We start from the raw sequence: 20,789 nt of genomic DNA, 5'->3' as shown, positions 1-20,789 counted from the left end.
ATTGTGGGCCGGTACCCTAAGCGACTTCCCTGATTGAAGTTTGTTGTATAATTCGTACTACCTGCAGGAGGTGGGAGTTCTCGGCTACGGATACGACACAAGCATGTTGGGCCAAATGACCTCCTCTTGTGTCCAAGTTTCCTTTTATTTCCGAGTATCAGCATAAATCTTCCAACTGATTTATTTCTCTGCTCAACTTTAAAATGTCTGCATGCCGTTGTAAGTTCTGGGATGTTGTATGACCAATGCAGGATCTTCTTCCTCTTTTCTTTTTTTTGTGATGAACAAACTTTTTTACAAGTGAAATGTTTTGGGGGGTTTTTGCATCTTGTCTTCATCAAAATGGACTGTACATATAAAATCACATGGTTAATCAGCTGGCACACCTTTACTGTGTGAGCAATATCTGTGCGGTGGTCGTGGGGTCATTGGGGACACCCTAGCGAATGGTTGACTATCAATTCATGGGCGACTCTCGCCAGTTCAATTCGTCGGAGACTCAAATTCTCCAGGGCAACTTGGTGAAAGCCATGAGATTGTGTCTATTATAGATTATACGTAACCCATACCGAAACCAACCGAAATGAAATGCCCTTAAATGAATTGCTGACCTGATGTTAGGACAATGAGTTTGGATATCCAGGCCGACGGTGTTTGCTTTGGTGTATTTTCCTCATTTCCAAAGTGCTTTGGAATGCAATGAAAGTTTTTTTTTTTCTCGTTCTAATGTTCTGGCATTGTTGAACAAGCTGGAGTAAGTTAGGTGCCAAGGTTCATGTTCTTTCTGGGCTGCTGTCCAATTGGAAGTAGAGCCATTTTGGGGAAAACATTCCTGATGTCATTGAGAGAACTTCCTTTGTTTTCGACACTCCGAGAACCTCCCAGAATTCCTTGTGAGTTGTACCAGAGTTGAGCGAAAAGCACGACATATTTCCCATTCTGGGCAGGTTGTGAAACATTTGACCCCCATGCACACCTGATGTGCAAATGGTATTTTTTAAAAGTGAAACGAATAATCTGTTTGGCTCGTACCTATCTATGTTTCCTTATGTGTTTCCTTATTTGGACTTCGTTGTTTGTAAATACTGCTGGGTCTCTACTCACAAGGCCGTTTATTGCTTTATGCCCGGATGTCTCTATCGCAGAGTCCGAGGGCTGTCTGCCTGGCACGCTGCCTGGAACGGACCCGTCGCAGTGTGGAGTTGCCGTTAACCACCATCCCTTCAATTTACAACACCACTCGAGGTGTGTTCCTGTGCATTCGCAGCGGATTTTCCTACCTGAAGACCCTTAGATGTAGGGGGAAAGGGTAGAAGGGCAAGAAATAGGGATGAGCATGGTCCGAGGAAAGGGTGGTGGGATTCATGGAGGGTAAGAGTTTCATTAGAACTTAACCCCCTAATTCTCTATTTTAAAAACATATTGTAATCTAAGTTGAAGACCCCAAAGAGACTGTTTAATACCAATTCATGTTCCTCCACATAGCAGCAGGTTGCCACTTCCGGTCTCCTTAACAATGAAACTAGAATGTGGTTGAGTGGTACTAAGAAGAGCACAATGTCGGCTTACTTCATTCTGCGCAAAAGATCTTTAAATTAATCCACAAGGGGTCTTGGTGATGTCTGTGTGCCTCATATCGCAGAATAGAGATGGGGTTACGTGCTACATGGGTTACGTGCTACATAGGCCTAAAGATTGAATGTCTTCTCATTGTGCATTTGGGATGGGAGAACTTTTTCCAAAAGCCATCCTTGGTTACATGTCATTAAAAAATATTCTTTTTTCCAATTTGAAAATTTACCACCAGTATCAGTAGGCCTTGTTGAGGTCTATAATTGAGTCACACGGCTATACTTTAGACGGTCTGTTTTGCTTCACAGAAAGATAATATGAGTAATTTGACTCCTGCAATAGGATAGCCGTTGCATCTGTTGGCTGCAGTGATCAAAATGTTTTCTTAATTAATTTAATTGTCAAGACCTTCAGAGCCGTTGTCATTTACCTAATCCGACCACAGCTTGCTCAGTGTGGAGTTGCAGCCACACATCAGGCCGCACCTGCAAAATCGGCCTATGGAGCCCGATTGACCTTCGGATCTCACCGGTGGACCGGAGGCAGCTTGTCGACATCGCTTCGGATGCCGTCCTCGTCTCCTGGAAGCCGGACCCGCTCGGTGAGTTCGAAACATCTGCACCTATTTTTGAATAATTATTGCATTTCCTTATTTGTGGTTTTAACTGCTGATGCTATTTCGTCATTCGTGATCGGTATTTACTCATTTTAAAGAAGAAGAAAAACAATTTGCTGGGGGAAATTAGAGCCCCTGAGAAGTAAATCATGCATTCAAAATTTGGCTTTTCATTTGGAAAAATCCCATTCAGGTCTCAGTGAACAAAGATCAGTATCAACTTCAAAAATAATGTTCAGAACTGCTGCTAATACAGAAGGACTGCTGACACTGAGCTCTACTTGGATCAGGATGTTGGATAGGCCAGTCTAATTCTCAGAGGGTCAGTTTTAATGAGAAAGAAAAATGAACTTTAACATGAAAATACTTTGGCAACAGTGCGGTTCCGCGTGGCTGTTTGCTGTTCCCCTCTGAGGACCTGCCTCGTGACCTCAGGCTCTAATCCCATATAGTTTGTTGACCCCTTAATTGTGTGATGTCCTTGGTATTTATGGAAAGGTAAAGAATGATGTGTCAAGATGTGGTATTTATGGAAAGGTAAAGAATGATGTCAAGATGTCTGTGTATTGATTAACAATTATTTTGGCCGAAGCTTCTTCTTCCTCTTCTTCTTCTTCTTCTTTAACTAATAATTTTAATTGCTGCAATTATTCCCACCTCTCTGTTGGGTTGGCCGGGAAGGATTTTGATTCAAGTCTCATGAACCGCTTGGTCAGGCCTAATGCTTGACGGATGGTGATTTGGGCAGGAATATATGTAACTTGCTCAAGTTGCGGATGATAACTCACCTACTCTTCATGAAAAACACACCATGGCATCTTCGACTTCGGTCAAGCACCAAGCCCTGCATGCGAAACACCAGGTCGACGTTTGTTAGCCGGGTCGGGATTTGAACCCAGGTTATTTAGCTCGAGGGTGAATGCGCAACCCTATAAGCTATCCTGTCATCCCCTATTATGTTCACATAAACGTACACTTTGTACATGCAGACATCGAAGCTGTTTATGAACATGTTGTCGTTTCTCTTGGTTGCTTTCCTGCATTAGATCTCTGCCAAGATTTGATCCTTCTGTACTTTTCCAAGCAATTGCATGTGGGGGAAATGATGTGCGGAAATCATGGGTGGACGCTGGAAGGCATGGCAAAACTTTTCAACCTTTGGCTAATTAGACAGCTGGAACCGATCTGGGTGGGCCCTGGCTCTTTCCTATGACGAGAGAGCCATTTCATTCGATCTTCTTCTTGACATCTTTTGGCCACTCGTTATGAAACGTCAGCGTCTGCTCTAAAAGTTCCAGCTCAACGTACAGAGATATTTTGGCTGATGTCCTCCTGTCCATTCACACCAACAGTTACCATTGAAGATCTTGGAGGATGAGCGAACCTTCTTCATCCATTTTTGCCTTTTCAATTTCCTAGACAAATATACGTACAGTCACGTGAAAAAGTAAGTACACCCCATGTAAAGTTTGGATTTTTTCAACATATTTCAACATACAGCTATTTGATCTTCATTTCAACATATTTCAACATACAGCTATTTGATCCTCATTTCAACAATATTGAGAGATAAAGGTGATATAATATAACAAATATCATGAAACATTTACATTTTGTAGTCCATTGTATAATTTAAATAAACATAAATGCAAATTTCACATGTGGAAAAAGTAAGTACACCCTTGGCTCTAATAGGTGGTATTGCCCCCTTTGGCAGAAACAACCTCAAGTAGGCGTTTCTTATAACTGTCTACCAGTCTCTGACATCGACTGGGAGAAATTTTTGCCCACTCCTCCATGCAGAATTCTTTCAACTGTGCGATGTTTGAGGGGATTCTTGCATGCGCAGCTCGTTTCAAATCCCCCCACAACATCTCGATGGGATTTAGATCCAGGCTTTGACTTGGCCATTCCAGAACCCTCCATTTCTTTCTTTTCAGCCATTCCTTTGGTAGATTTACTGGTATGTTTTGGGTCATTGTCATGTTGCAAGGTCCACCTTCGGTTGACCTTCAACTTTCCGACAGATGGCCTCACATTATCCTCAAGCACCCTCTGGTACAATGAAGAATTCATAGTGGATTATACGATGGTGAGCTGCCCAGGCCCTGATGCAGCAAAGCTGCCCCAAACCATAATATTTCCACCACCATGCTTTACAGTTGGTATCAGGTTCTTGTGGTCAAATGCTGTCTTTAGTTTTCGCCAAACATGTCTTCTGGTACTGTGGCCAAATAGCTCCACCTTTGACTCATCTGTCCAGAGCACATTGTTCCAGAAGTGCTGGTCTTTGCCTTGGTGTTCATTGGCAAACTTTCGTCTTGCCCTGATGTTCTTTCTGGACAGCAAAGGTTTCCTCCTGGCACACCTCCCATGTAGATCAAATTTGTGCAGCCTCTTTCTAATGGTGGACTCGTGCACTTTGACATCATCAGTGTCAAGATCTACCTGTAGGTCCTGTGATGACATTCTGGGGTTCTTTGAGACTTCTTTCAGCATCCTGCGGTCTGCTCTCGGGCTGAACTTGCTGGGGTGGCCTGGCTTGAACAAGTTGGCAGTTGTTTGGAATCTTCTCCACTTGTCGATGATCTTCCGGACAGTCGAATAATTGGTTTCAAATTGATTGGAGATCTTTTTAAATCCCTTCCCAGACTCGTAGGCATCTATAACCTTCTTTCTGAAGGCCTCAGAGAGTTGTTTTGATCTAGGCATGGTGACGCCGCACACTTCAACAACAAAGAGCAAACCAAACTAAATGTTATGTCTGAGGTTTAAATAAGACAGGTTCCTCCAAGATCTTCTCGAACGATCTTCTAATCATTTGCACCTGAGCTGGTGCACCTGATTCTCATTTTAGGTATTTGAAGTAGTGATAAATGTAGGGGTGTACTTACTTTTTCCACATGCGAAATTTGCATTTATGTTTATTTAAATTATACAATGGACTACAAAATGTAAATGTTTCATGATATTTGTTATACTAGGGCATGCCCGTACTATATATATATATCTAAAATTATATCCCCCCCCCCCCCCCCTCTATTTACATGAAATGGTTTGGTCCAAAGCGAACGGCTTGCGAGTACGGTGACAATCCCCCCCCTCTATTTACATGAAATGGTTTGGTCCAAAGCGAACGGCTTGCTGAGTTTGGTAAAGAAATCGCCATTGCGTGCACAAACGCGCAGGAAAGCGAAAGAATCGCAAAGTAGTTTTAATTAGTTTTAAAACATAGTTTAACGCCAACATAGTTTGCCAACGTGAAATAAATGAATACGCTCTCAAATGTGCCGTCCGAGGCAGAGTCTGTTCGCCACGTTCGGCACACGTGATAGCTCGCTGCTCTCTGATTGGTTGAATCGTTTTTTGGACATAGCTCGCTAACTACTTGTCCGATTAATATGAAACCTTGAAAAGGCACATCCTCGGGTCCCCAGCAATATACCTGGCAAGTTTAAAGTATATCGGACCCGTGGTTGTCGAGAAACAGCGGTCACAGACATACAGACATACATACATACATACATACATACATATACACAGAGATTACTGGAATTATAGATAGATTATACCACCTTTATCTATCAATATTGTTGAAATGAAGATCAAATAGCTGTATGTTGAAATATGTTGAAAAAGTCAAAACTTTACATGGGGTGTACTTACTTTTTCACGTGACTATGTAACGATGATTATTATTTTTCAACGAAGTAGATACACAATTATTGGTGCCACAAACGCTTATTCCAAAACTGCAGTTTTTGGATATGGGGATTTTTTTTGCCACCACCACCAAAGGTGGACCGAGGTTATGTTTTAACCTCTGTCTGTTTATCTGTCTGTCTATCTGTTTGTGTTTGAGCAGGATATCTCAAAAAGGTATACATAGATGATGACAAAACTTGGTGGATGAGTTGGGTAGGTGACAATAACAATCTGATTAGATTTTGGCTCATGTTGGATCCAGATCCAACCTATCAGTGGGACATAAAATCTAAACCATTCAGTCTGGCGGACGGAGGTATTTGCTCTACCTACGAGTGAGGAGTGGGATAGGAGGGAGGGGAAGGAGTGGGGTGGGGAAGGAGTGGGGAGGGAGTTCGGTGGGAGGGGAAGGCGTGGTGGCGTGAGAGTCCAGAGGGGTGGAAAGAGGGAGGGGCAGGGATGGGGTGGTATTGTGGAGGGTGGGACGAGGTGGAAGTAAGGAGGGAGGGAGAGTTTATGGTGCATTAGTACTGCAGCATTGTTTCCTTTGCACTAGCATGGTCAGTTTAATTATTTGCATGAAGTGGGGTTGGGAGGAATGAGAGTTGGGGTAGGAGGGAAGGGAATGAGTGGGGTGGGAATTCAGGGATAGGGCAAGGGATGAGGTGGGAGTTTGGATGGAGAGTAAGGGGTGGGGTAAGACTCTGGGGGGGGAGGGAAGGTGGAAGGAGGGAAGGGAAGGGGTGGAGTGGGAGTCCAGAGGGAGGGATGTGGGATGGGAGGTGGTGGGAGGAGTGAGGGGAAAGGGTGGAGTGGCAGCCCAGAGGTAAGGGGTCGGAGGAGGTGGGAGGAGGGTGGGATAGGGGTGGGTGGGAGTCTGGAGAGAGGGGTTTGGGGTGGTAGGTGGTGTGAGAAGGTGGGTGGGGAAGGGGTGAAGGTGGGTGGGGAAGGGGTGAAGGTGGGAGGAATGACCTGGCATTGCCCGGCAATGCCAGATACCTTTGCTCGTATGTAATAAATGCAAAATTTTAATGAAGCTGCACATTTTATACATTTACTTCAGTCAACAATTTAGTTGTGCATATTAAATAAAATCTCCCCTCAAATTGAGAGATAAGAAGAGGTGAATCATAATTGCAGGAGATGCAACCTGTAACGCAGGGTGACCTGTGCTTCGACTCAGTCCATGATACTCAAGATTTAACCGTTGAGACTCAACCAGATCTGGTTTGTGCTAACCCATGGCAAGAAATAAACAAACAAGTAAGTACATACTGTAAATCAATAAATAACACACATTTCTACACCTGAATTTTGATTATTTAAGATTACACTGTATGGTGACCTCACCCTTCCATGAGCCTCGACTTTATACACAAATAAGAATATTTCAATATAATATGATATTTACAATTCATACTTTTTCTTTTTCCCATAATAAAGAAAAGCATTAAAAATATATTTGAATTTTAAAAATAATAAATTCGCATTACCGTGATTATTTCTGTGGTGGCGAGATCAGAGCCTGAGAACTAGTTTTATAGTAAATGCAAATTATCAAAACTTAAGTTTGATCTGAAAATATTTAACATCAACTGTGCCATTAATAACAGTTTAACCATTGATGTCAGTGGCCCAGGGACCACAGAGCACCAATGGTGGCCCAGGGACCACAGAGCACCTATGGTGGCCCAGGGACCACAGAGCACCAATGCTGACCCAGTGACTACAGAGCACCAATGGTGGCCCTGGGAGCACAGAGCACCAATGGTGGCCCAGGGACCACAGAGCACCAATGCTGACCCAGTGACTACAGAGCACCAATGGTGGCCCTGGGAGCACAGAGCACCAATGGTGGCCCAGGGACCACAGAGCACCAATGCTGACACAGTGACTACAGAGCACCAATGGTGGCCCTGGGAGCACAGAGCACCAATGGTGGCCCAGGGACCACAGAGCACCAATGGTGGCCCAGGGACCACAGAGCACCAATGGTGGCCCAGGGACCACAGAGCACCAATGGTGGCCCAGGGACCACAGAGCACCAATGGTGGCCCAGGGACCACAGAGCACCAATGGTGGCCCAGGGACCACAGAGCACCAATGCTGACCCAGTGACTACAGAGCACCAATGGTGGGTGGGGATGGGATATACGCCCCTTCCGATCGCCACCCCTCCATGACAAACCTCTGGTGATAAACTGGTGGATAAGAGGCTTACCACATCATGAAGCACACACCTATTGAGGCAAAGCACACCCAAGTCTCTGGTGAAGCAGGTGCCGTTGATTTTGGTCGGTCTGCCACTGCTTTGATACCTTATGGAATTGAAACTGGATCCACAGTTTCCTGTCATTACCGTGTGCCCCCATATTGGTTTATACCTCCGTTGTTTTACTTTCTTTCACTTTAAGTACCTGCGTGGTTGCAACAGCTTGTGAAATTTGAATAGCTACGCTTGTTGATTATTCTACTAAGTGTTTTTAAGTAAATGTTATGATGGAGACCAAGCTTTTGACCTATCGTCCTTGAAATTTTTTGTCAAATTGAGAAACGTGGTGAAAGGTTGTCGATGAGTTTTGAAATCTTCCAGTCACAGGACCACATGACCTAATGCAGACACACTCGTACATCCTCGCACAATCTCTTAGGGCAGACTGCTTCTTGTCCGTGCGGTTCAGCCGAGGAGGGAGGCGATGGGGGTTGCGGATTGTGTTTTGACGGGGAGTGATGGTGGGAGGATTATGAATACCTTCTTCGCTAAGCTGCAGGCTTGTGTGGGTTTTACCATGACAACCGTACCACAGGCTGCGGTGCAAGCATGTTGCGATGCATGAGAAGCGAAGAGACAACGCGCGGCGCAGGGGTGCGTAATTCAGCGAGGTTGAGTCTTGGTCCTCTCGAGGCACGCACTGACGATGATGGATATGCCAGGCGGCTTGAGGGGGTTCTCGCCTCTGATCCCCACTCTGGTTTCAGGAAATGCTTTAGCAGACTGTTCTCCGCAGCCCCGTAGCTGCCTCCGGTTCTTTGTCTTCCATGCCAGTGAAGGCTCCGTGCTTGAGCCTGATGCATCACATAAGGGCGAGTTTGTTACCCTTCATGCACTGCATCCATTGAATGCAGCACTGGTAGCATGAAGGATCTATAGTTATGTATCGTATAATAATGCATTATGCAATATAATTAATTGCTGTCCATTCTGTTATTCGAGTCTTTTAAAGGATAGGCCTTTGGACTGCAATATTGCGGCCAATTTCCAAATCCGTGCCTCTTGATCCCTTTTTGTCATTGAGGCCCTTCTCCATCTTTCACCACCTTGGGCTATTGGTTTGGTAGACTCATTGAGGATTTATTCTCCTATGGAATATAAATCTATGAAGTCCGTATTAATACGGTAATTGTGACTTGTTGGAACATTTTCCTTTGTCAAACATTTTCCTTCCTAAGCTTAAAGGACAATCATTCCATGTGAAACACTAAAGATTATTCCATGCGGTGTAAGACTTTTCATGCTGCTTTATGAAGCCTCTATTAAAGCCAAACTATATATGATTCTGTTTCCTTATATAAGGGACCGTGGGGGTGAAAGGGTTAAAATCGGATAAAGATCAGTGCCGCATCATTTACTTTCCTATTTGTCCATTAATTCTTTCAACACCAGGCCTGTGCAGCTTTGGTGTCGATGTAAGCCATCTTCGAGCCCTTCTTCCTTTCAGCAAGTCTTATCGCGAATTGGCCGGCAGTGTGGAGTTTCAAATATTTCTTTCAGCGGCACAGTGAGATTGAAATGGTGCATTAGTACTGCAGCATTGTTTCCTTCGCACGAGCACAATCGGTTGAATTATTTGCATGAATAATTTTTCCAGGCTTTTTGTTAAACCGTGACCTCAACATGAAGGTTGTTTGAAGACGAATGTACTTATTTTGTCGGAGGGGAGGGGGGGGGGGCATGTCAGCATTTCATGGAAATGTCAGCATTTCGAAGATAGAGCATGGACAAACTCCATGGGTTGGAGGAAATTATTCCATATTTGCCCAATTTCTAAAAAAACAAATCCACTTTGTCATTATGGGGACTTATGTGCAGATCAGTGACAAAAAAAATCTCAATTTAATCCATTTTATATTCAGGCTGAAAACAACAAAATGTGAAAAAAGTGAGATTTCTGAAGGTGAACTTCCTGAAGGTACTGTAATATTTGTTTTCGTGAATTTTGTTCAGTTCTGGTTTACAAGCATTACAGGAGGGCAGTTTAGATTTTACATAGGTCAAAGGTCACTGGGAAGTGGCCCTGTGCTGTGTGCAGGAAGGGTGTTGGAGTGAACTCCCTTCAATGTACAATGTGCGCTGAGTGGGTTCATCAAAAATGTAGTGGTCTGAGAGGGTCATTAACCAGTGTGGCAGCTACATTCAAATGTAAGGTGTGCACAGAGGGAGCTGCAGATGGAGGAAATGTTGAGTTGAATCTTGGAGACGGCGTGAAGCTGGAAGGTGTGAAAACATTTTGTTACCTCGGAGACATGCTGAATGGAGAAGGTGGATCAGACTCGGCAACGGTTGCTGGAGTGAGATGTGCATGGAAGACGTTTCGGGAACTAAGTGGCATGCTGATGAGGAGGGGAGTGTCGTTGAAGCTGAAGGGAAAGGTGTATGCTGCATGTGTGAGAAGTGTTATGATTTATGGGAGCGAGACATGGGTAATGAACGTAGAGCAGCAACGAAGGCTGGAAAGGGTGGAAATGCGAATGGTTCGATGGATGTGCGAAGTATCGTTGAGAGAGAGAGGAAGACAAATGATGAATTGCGAAAGATGATGGGAATAGAGCCTGTGATTGATGCAGTGATGAGGAACAGGTTGAGATGGTTTGGTCATGTGTTGAGGAAGGATGAAAGTGACTGGTTGAGAAGAGTGATGGAAATGAATGTAGAAGGAAGTAGAGGATGGGGAAGACCGAGAAAGACTTGGCTAAAGATGGTGGAATAATAAATGCGGGCAAGGGGCGGGTTAACAAAGATAAATGCAGAAAATAGGGCAAGATGGAGAAGATTGTCATGGGGACCGCAAGGCTAACCCCCGCTCTAGCAGGGAAAATGGCCTTAAAATGCATGTTGTTGTTGTTGTTGTTGTATAGGTCAAAGGTCAAAATATATCTCCTGTAGGAACTGGAGCGGCACTTGGTAGAGCGCATACTGGATTCGGACCTGAACCAAAATCTAATCGCTTGTTCTTGTCACATAACAAGCTCATCCACCAAGTTTAGTCATAACTCGTTCATAACTTTTTTAAATATCATGTTATATATCGCTTTTCACCTGATCTCTCAATGGTGAAGAATCACTTAAAAATTAAATAATTCTCATATCCGAATCCATATTCAGATCTTCACCAAAATCGAATCGAGTAGTCCTTGTCACACACCCAACAGGTCCACCAGGCTGCGTCCGAATCTGTCCACAACTTTTTGAAATATCCTGCTATATATTGTTTTTGGCCCTATCTTCCAATGATGAAGAATCACTTCAAACATTCTACGAGTCGGATCCGGATTCCAATCTTCACCAAAATTGAATCAAGTCTTCCTTGTCACATACATTAACTGTCCACCAAATTTCGCCCGAATGTGTCTTCAACTTTTTGAGATATCATGTTCACAGACAAAAGATACAAACAAACAAAGAGACAAACAGACAGTCAGGTGAAAACATAACCTCCATCCACCTTCAGTGGCGGAGGTAATTATAGATTTCCAAATATGTGATATGCTTTTAATTATTTATTTTACAACATTGTCTCCTTTGAGTTCATTGTACGTGGTGCAGCACCATAGCAGGTTGGCTATTTCCATCTTGTAGAAGTCATTGTCATGCTTTTCCAGAAACTTCTCATCACCATCAAAACTTTTCCCACAAATCTCTTTACTCAATTTGTGGATTTTGCTCTTAGTAGAAATCTGAGGTTAGCCAAATCTGCACAAGCTCGATGAGGAAGCAGTTCAAAGCCGCAGTTGGTTGCTGTTGTCACTGCAACTTGGGCTGTTTGGGGTTATGAATCATCCTAGAAAAACAGCACTTTGACGGTCTCTTGCAACCACCACGATTCATCAGCAGAGTACTCCCTGTTGATGGTCTTGTTTTTTGGGATGGAGTCGGTCATGATCACACTATCACTGTCCCAGAAAGCAGTAACCATGACCTTTGCAGCTGTTGCTTTTTTCTTGAATTTCTGGAGAAATGTTAAATGTTTATCCTTCCACTTCATGCTCTGCTTGTTGGTCTCATTATCAAAGTGGTGACTTTGATATCGCATTATCGCAAAGAAAAGGCGAGCTATTGCCGGCACCATGAACAAATTCTAAATTCCTGCCCTGACTTCCTGATTCGGAGTGGCGACCCGACCAGGATTGTAGCCCAGTAACTGCTTCGGCAACATCAACGTTCAGCATTGGCACGGTGCATGATGATGATGATGTTGAGGCCGCTTGAAACCGCTAAAGAAGTTACCTGGAAATGTCAAGCTGAGTTATCTTTTGTGACAGCAGTCAACATTCTGGAAACCGATCTTGCTGAAACCGTTTTCATGGCTAATGTTTCAGTAAGGATCGAGCTCGTTCAGTAACCGTTTTTTGATGCCGAATGTCTCGGCGATCCGGCTGACTATTGATCTTCTGTCCTTGATCCAAATCTTGTAAACTGTATCAATATTCTCTGACGCAGTGACCTCCTTTGAGTGGCCTGCCATTGGCTCATCCTCAGTGCAGCTTTTCCCTTATACAAACTCAGCGTCCCATTTTATGAAGGGGGCATCATTCCACTGCAGTGTTGTCACCACTTCCTCATGGATTTACTTTGGGGTCGACCCTTTATAACGGGGTCACATGATCAGTGCTCTGGTTTCAGTCTTCTCGCTGTTTCAAAACTCCGTTGCCCAACTCGTATTGATACTTTGCGTGAACATCCGACGAACAGAAACAAAAAATGCTGTTTACAAATTGACACATCACATCATGACTACTTTGATATGAGAAATTAGTGAAATATGATTCTGTGAGGGTCGTCCCAAAATGCCGCCTCTTTTCATCACTTTTTAAGTGATTGGTGTATGTGATCAAAAAATTACATGTAAACCATCCCATTATTTACTGATGTTTCTGGTGAATATCAAGTTTCTCACACTGTTTGGTTCGTCTCAGGAACTCAAATAATGGCATCTAGTATCAAGCGCGGGGCCATGTGCAAAGCTTCAGCGAACAAGAATCCTGAACTCGTGTTACGTTCAAGGTGACGGAGAAGAGAAAATACGCATGGAGTCCACCAAGTAATTTATGCAATCCCTGAACGCTTGTCTGAACTTGAGGACCTATCAGTGATAGGTACCACCCTTTCTGGGGCTGGCCTTCTTCTTCCTGACCATCCGAAGACCATACCGCAACCACACTTTTGCTTCGAGATCATGTCTCACAATTCAAGGACTTGTGACAGAGTGGGGAATACCCAAGTGAACAGTGCATCACATTGTCACTAAGGATCTGGGGAATGGAAACGCGATGACAAAATCGGTGCCAATTCGGTTTTCCTTTTGTCAACATCGTATTCAGGGATTTCGCCGGGAAGGCGACGCTGTCTTGGAACACATCACTGCTGCAAACAAATCCTCATGTCACAACTGTGAGCCAGAACCGAAGCGTCAATCAGCAGTGCAGAAAGGGCCAACTTCGTCGAGTCCAAGAAAAGGCCAAAGGCCAACGAGGGAGCATCAAGGTGTTTCACATTATTTTTTTTCTCCAGCCACATTGGAATTTTGCTAAACTGGGTGGTCCCACAGGGCATAACAGAGAATGGAGAATGCTACCATATGGTTTTGTGTGATCATTGGAGACCCGCTGTGTGCAAAGAAGGGTTCCAGCTCTTCTGAACGACGCCATCCTCCGACATGACACTGCTGCACCGCATGTAAAACACATTGTCTGTGGCATGTTGGAGTTCTGGGAACGATACGTTTTGCCTCACTCCCCATATCCGTCGGATATAAGCCCAGGCAACTTCCATTCATTGACCTAAATGAAGAATGAGTTTACAGGAAGTCTTTGCGTCTGGTGAAGAGGTTAAAATAGCCACATCCACTGTCGAGGAAACTTCAGAAGGAACGGCTGCTGTGCCGGGATCGGAAGGTTCTTTGACCGTTGGACAAAGTCCATTGAAGCTTATGGAGATGATGTGTTTTATTTCACTGGCTTCGGTGGCGTTATGGTTGGAGTGTTCGCTCCGAGTCTGGGCTGTCAGCAATTCGAATCCTGGTCGAGCCACACCAATGACTTTACAAAATGGTACGTGCTGCTTCCTTGCTTGATGTTCAGCATTTTAAAATGAAAAGAGCACGGGCCAACAAAAATACGTTGGTAATAGCGCAGGCTTTGCTGGGCCTAATGGCCTTTCTCCTGCATCAGTTTTCCTTGTAAGGGAACTCATATTATTATATTACAAGCATGGACTACCCGGTGCTGCCCAGGTTGGGTGAACTTTTCCTGGCGGTGGTTTTGGCCGTGAAAGAGTAACAAACAAACGCACAAAAAAACACGGAAACAAAATTATTTTATGAGGTTTCAGTATCCTCAATTCACATGTTGCAGAACCTCTATGTAGTTTTTCATTTCCATGTGCAGTGCATTATGGGAGAGGGAGGGGAGTTTGAACTCATGACCTGCCACTGGGTACTCCCAGAACATTTGCAAACGTTGGTGGAGATTGGGCCAGCCTTTTCCTTTTTCTGTGATTTTCAGACATACACACAGTACATCCAGAGCATTTACTTGATGGGGGGATTTTTTTTAGTGGGGGTAACTTATCTGGTAGCCTTGCATGAGGTAACTTATCTGGTAGCCTTGCATGAGGTAACTTATCTGGTATCTGGGGGTAAATTATCTGGTAGCCTTGCATGAGGTAACTTATCTGGTATCTGGGGGTAACTTATCTGGTAGGCTTGCATGAGGTAACTTATCTGGTAGGCTTGCATGAGGTAACTTCTTTGGTAGGGGTAGCTTATCTAGTATCTAGTTAGGGGGTAACTTATCTAGTATCTGGGGGTAACTTATCTGGTAGCCTTGCATGAGGTAACTTATCTGGTATCTGGGGGTAACCTGTCTGGTATCTGGGGGTAAATTATCTGGTAGCCTTGCATGAGGTAACTTATCTGGTATCTGGAGGTAAATTCTCTGGTAGCCTTGCATGAGGTAACTTATCTGGTATCTAGGGGTAACTTATCTGGTAGCCTTGCATGAGGTAACTTATATGGTATCTGGGGGTAACTTATCTGGTATCTGGGGGTAACTTATTTGGTATCGGGGGGTAACTTCTCTGGTATCTGGGGGTAACTTCTCTGGTATCTGGGGGTAACTTATCTGGTAGCCTTTCAAGAACTTAAAACTTTGTCGAGATTCTGAAGTTCCTACACCCACATTTTGGGCCTCTAGGTTCTACAGTTCGGCCGTGAACGAATAACGCACAAACACACAAACACTTGAAAATATTGATATAGATTATTATGTAGAATAATGTGATGGGAATAACGCTCGTCATTGTTACTCTTTTGGATAGGTGGGTTGACAGAACTTTTGGAATGATCCTTGTAGGTATTTCTACATCATGGTAATGTACAAATACTGCATCTTCGATGAGATCCACCGGCAGATTTTGGCTGGGGGTTCAGGGGGGCAATGGCCCCTCCTTTATTTTTTCAGTAGTTTTTTTTTTTTGTTTTTGTGTTTTTTTTGTATACTGAATCGAGGCTCGTGAAAGAGCTAACATTTATTTCACAAACAAATCAACCAGACAAACAAAATATACAAAAAGAGGGAGCGGAAGACAAGATGGGGAGAGAAGGGGAAGCACACAACCACAACATTTGAGAGCAGGGAGAAGTGTGGGAGGGAGAGGGCTTGGGGGCAGGAGGCGTGGGAAGGGGGGGGGGGGGGTGGGAGAAGTATAAAACACAAGGGGACCGAAATTAAGTTTTTGCAATTTGTTTGCAATTAGTTTGCAATTAAGATAAAAAAACATCCCATATTTAAACGTGAGTAATAAAGCGAAACGGAACCCAAGTGCGTGGATTTCTTCCCCCAGCCACAGCAGATATCGCGGTATTTGCATCGAGTGATGTGATTGGCTGCATCCTTTTTCAAATCAGATTAACAACTTTGGGTCAAAGAGAGAAAGTAGAAGAGGTAACAAATGCACATGAAACACCCGCAACTGCAACCCAACCTCAAACAAACAGGTGTCATCAGCAGGTGTACATTCCTGTTTTGGATACCGTAACTGCAGAGTTCGAGAGAGGATTCTCAAAATAATCAATGGAAATTGTGAAAGCATTTGACCGAGTGTTAAGATGTCACACGAATCGCTTTCATCCACATCCACTCCACTCATGGGGCCTCGGGGACATTTGGGTCATCTGGGTCTTTTTAGATCCTCAGGGACTTTTGGGCCATCTAGGTCTTTTAGGTACTTTGGGACTTTTGGGTGCCCTGGAACGTTTGGCTCTTTTGGGTCCTCGGGACTTTTGGTTCATCTGGGTATTTAAGGGTCTTTAACTATCTTAGGGGTTTTAAAGGGTTTTCAAAGGTCGAAGGGGTCTCAGCAGTCCAAAGAGTTAAAGAGTACATTTCAATATTACGTAATTAATTAATAGACATACGTAATTAATAGACACAAAAAGTATGACACACATACACATATACAGACACACACACACACACACACACACACACACACACACACACACACACACACCTCATCCATTTATAGTAGAATACAATGTTTATGTATGTGTAAGTGTAACACAGGGGTGACTGTTCACAAAGTGGTCGATTTTTTTTTTTTCAAGAAGTTATTGTTATGTTAATATTGGTGGTAGCTGGTAAACATGTTAAACAATTAGACTAAAACAAAAAAAGGTGATGAAATAAATAATGAACATAAACTGTATTTGTAATTCCACGTACACCGTAACTACACTAATAAACGGTAATTTTCGAAGTCAAACCTAGGTACCCATTATTAATATTAAGCCTCCTGCAACCCCCCCCCCCTCCACCCCCCCCCCCCTCAATAGAAAAGTCAAACTAGGCCTATGATCAGATCCTGTAAATTACCTCCACCAACAAAGGTGGGCTGAGGTTATGTTTTCATCCTCGTCTGTTTGTCCGTTTATTTGTGCTTCTTTGTCTGTGAACAAGATATGTCGAAAAATTGTGAACGGATTCGGACAAAATTGGGCGTACAGGTTGAACGTGTGATAAGGACGAAATGTGTCGATTTTGGTGAAGATCCGGCTCCAGATACAAAAAAAATTTTGATTTTATAAAGTGATTCTTCACCATTGAGAGACATACAGGATGATATGACAAAACCTGGTGAATGAGTTTGGTTGAGGTCCGGATCCAGATCCGGCCTATCATTGGATACAAAACGTAAACTGTTCACCCTGGCGGGGTATGCACTCTACCTGGTGTCGTTCGAGCTATCACTCTCATTATGAATATCCAATGAAATTGCTGCAGTGAGTTTCTATTCTGCTACCTTCAGTTTATCCATTGCTTTTGCCACCAAAATTTAGACAATCACGTGATCGATCACCTGACTCGTTTCCTACCAAAATCAAGTTGGAACTTTCAGGAATATCTAACTCTTTCATAAAAAAATACATATTTTGTCATTTCCGCTTGTTGCAGGTATCGAGCTCGTGCAAGGCTACCAGATAAGGCTTCAAGGCCTACGTGGTGACTTCGGCTATTCCAAGTGTGAGCAGATACTGCTGAACCACTCCTTAAGTGAAGAAGATGTAAATAGGGTAATTCTTATTTTGTTTCCTTCATTGCTACATTCACCTGCTTTGGACTACTTTGGTTCGTTATTTGTTTCATTCATTCATTTTCCTTCACTCACGCGTGCGCATGTGCGTGCGACCGTCCGTCTTTGTCCTTTCATGCTTTGTGATGTGATACTTGTTTTTAAAGGACATTTTCCATGACGTCACAACCCACGTGAATTATGTTTATGTATGGTGCGGTCTTTGGATGGTTTGGACCGAGGGTTGAACCACGAAGAGTACATCCTGTGGCTGCCCAATCAATATAACGTATCATCTGGAACTTCATTGTACTTTTTACAATCTCACCGCATGTATTTCTAAGGTCAAGGGCCGAGTCTGAAGGCTTTAGGTTTGCTTTTGGACATGATCATATTATATTTATATTAACCATCTCTTATCTTCCCCCATCCAAAACCTTGATCTTTTCTGCCCCCGTTAATTCACCCCAGATCCACTTTTTTAATGCCGACTTCTTTCCTGGAAGTCCTAGCGGTGTCCATGTGTTTTTTTTTTTACCTCTCACACCCCCGACCCCTCTTCCCATACCTCCTCCCCCCCAAGCCCTCTCCCTCCCACAGATCTCCCGATGTCCCTGCTCTTGAATGTTGTACCCGTGTGCTTCCCACTCTCTCCCCATCTTGTCTCCCGCTCCCTTTATTTCGACAAAAAAAAACAAACAAAAAAAACAACAACAATTATTCCTTGCTCTTGAGAGCTTCCAGTCAAAATACCTGTCCAGGACGAGCTAATGTTCGTGACGATAGCGTGTAAACATTAATCTCGGCCAATCTTGTCACACACGACTGCCTGATGGATGCACGCAATCGTGCAAAGAATGTATGCTCTTGTGGAACTGATAACTTTGAAAAAGTGTTGTTTCGAATTTTATTTTATTTTATCGCTCCACACCCTTTGCCATTCCCAGGTGTTTGTTTACGATGGCTTTGATTACCTGCAGTTTGGTGCCGATTATACAGTGTCTGTGGAATCCCTGCCATGGCCTCCCGTCGGGAGTCGGAAACAAGCCGTCGTCAACTTCACAGCTCGAGGTGGGTTGCTTTCCCGGTCACATCCATAAACACTGCGCCGCATAATAACTTTTAGGCTTGGCAGCAAAGCGGAATCCAGTGACGGCTTCGCTCCTTCGGGAGCGAAAAACATTCAATGACTTACGGTTTTATTTGGACATGTGCTGAGCTTGTGTTTATAAATGTTGTAAGCAGCGTGGAATGTTTTCCAGCTTCAATATTTAACTTCTTCTTTTCACGTTGTTGATGGAATCACCAAATTGGAATGACATGCAAGTGTAAGGAAGCACAATGTCAATGGCTGCTGAATCATTTACTCTGGGTGTACCCAGATACCACCAAAACAGCAACGACCATGAGGGATGATTCATAATTCAGGCCTGTATGTGGGAATTTGTAAAGTAATTGTGCCAGCAGGAAATGACCTCCCTAAAATGACCGACCACAATCTTGGGCTGCAACAGCATGGTGGCAGTTTATAGTCGAATTGCATTTCTTCGTTAATCAACTCTAATACTTCTCCAATGACCCCCCAATTATTCTCACCTTCTTGTGGGGTCGACGGGGAAAGTTTTTGCCCTAAGTCTTTCACCAACTAGAAATTTGCTGGGATGGTTAGTCCGAGTCTCCACGAGAGATTATGTGGGTACAGGGTTGTTGTTTTTTGTTGTTCTTTTTTTTGTATACTGAATCGAGGCTCGTGAAAGAGCTAACATTTATTTCGCAAACAAATCAACCAGACAAACAAAACGTATAAAAAGAGGGAGCGGAAGACAAGATGGGGAGAGAAGGGGAAGCACACAAACACAACATTTGAGAGCAGGGACAAGTGTGGGAGGGAGAGGGCTTGGGGGGAGGAGGAGGTATGGGAAGGGGGGGGGGGGGGGAGAAGTATAAAACACAAGGGGACCGAAATTAGCGGGGGTAGAAAAGATCAAGGTTTTGGATGGGGGAAGATAAGAGATGGTGGTGAACAGCTGTTTTAAAGACCTGGAGGGTGGAGTGGGATTGAAGAGAGTGAGGGAGTTTGTTCCAGAGGTGGGAGAAAAGAGGAATGATGGAGTGAAGGTGAGCAGAGAGTCTTGATTTTGGCAGTTTAACCATAAGAGGGTTGCAGGCAGATCTTGTGCGACCTGTAGGAATATTTGGGGGACAGAGCCCAGAGAGAGCTGGGGGGGCAAGGCCGGAGAGGAGTCGGTAGAAGACGGAAAGACCACCAAACCTGCCTGCGGTGAGTGAGTGAAAGGCCTTGGGAGTTAGCTTCATCGCGGGAGTGAGCTTCAGTGCAAGGGTGCCGGCAATAACTCACCCAGTCTTCGCCAAAGACTCCGTAAGATATTTAACTCCCACCAGCTAATGATCACAGTAGGGACACCCGGCTTACACCATTCGGAGGATGGCACACTTTGTGATTCAATGCCCTGAGGTCAAAACACCAATCCAACAGGTTGTAATCAGGAAGGGGATCAAAACCAGGTTAGATAGCACAAAGGTAAGTGTGTTACTTTTGCACCATCTGGCTGGATTTCTTCAAAAATCAAATCTATACTAAACTAGAACAGCGCTCGGTAGAACGCATACCTCCACCAGTCTGAACAGCTTACCTTTTGTATCCTACTGATAGGCAATCATGATAGCCAACTCACCTCACCAACTCATTCACTAAGTTTTGTTATAATCCGTCCGCAACCTTTTTGAGATATTGTGATGTATATCGTTTCTCGCCATATCTCTCAATGGTGAAGAATCGCTTAATAAATGATCTGATCCGGATCCAGATTCCAATCTTCACCAAAATTGAATCAACTCTTCCTTTTCACAAACCCAACCTGTCCAAATTTCATCCGAATCTGTCCACAACATTTTGAGATATCGTGTTCACAACCAAACAGACAAACAATAAGACGTCATGCAGAGCACAATACTTGCAAAATCAACCACCACCACCCCCTCCCCCCCAAAAGGTTGCCATTGATCCATCAAATTGTCCATTTCATC

At 43.9% G+C, this 20,789-nt stretch overlaps 1 protein-coding gene across 2 annotated transcripts in view; it reads left to right on the top strand.

Moving 5' to 3' along the window:
- IL17RD (interleukin 17 receptor D) overlaps positions 1 to 20,789 on the top strand; it is a 72,712-nt gene that overhangs the window by 13,251 nt on the left and 38,672 nt on the right. For both annotated transcript variants that reach the window (XM_078776856.1, XM_068114224.2), the window contains exons 2-5: positions 1,146 to 1,245; positions 2,018 to 2,173; positions 17,624 to 17,742; positions 18,689 to 18,812. In XM_078776856.1, the coding sequence (XP_078632982.1) occupies positions 1,146 to 1,245; positions 2,018 to 2,173; positions 17,624 to 17,742; positions 18,689 to 18,812 (499 nt within the window). The remainder of the gene's footprint in view (positions 1 to 1,145; positions 1,246 to 2,017; positions 2,174 to 17,623; positions 17,743 to 18,688; positions 18,813 to 20,789) is intronic.

Source organism: Myxine glutinosa, chromosome 4, assembly GCF_964187855.1.
Source record: "Myxine glutinosa chromosome 4, kmMyxGlut1.1, whole genome shotgun sequence".
NCBI lineage: Eukaryota > Metazoa > Chordata > Myxini > Myxiniformes > Myxinidae > Myxine > Myxine glutinosa.
Note: the sequence above shows the minus strand (reverse complement) of the source record. Positions and strands in the feature narration are given on the sequence as shown.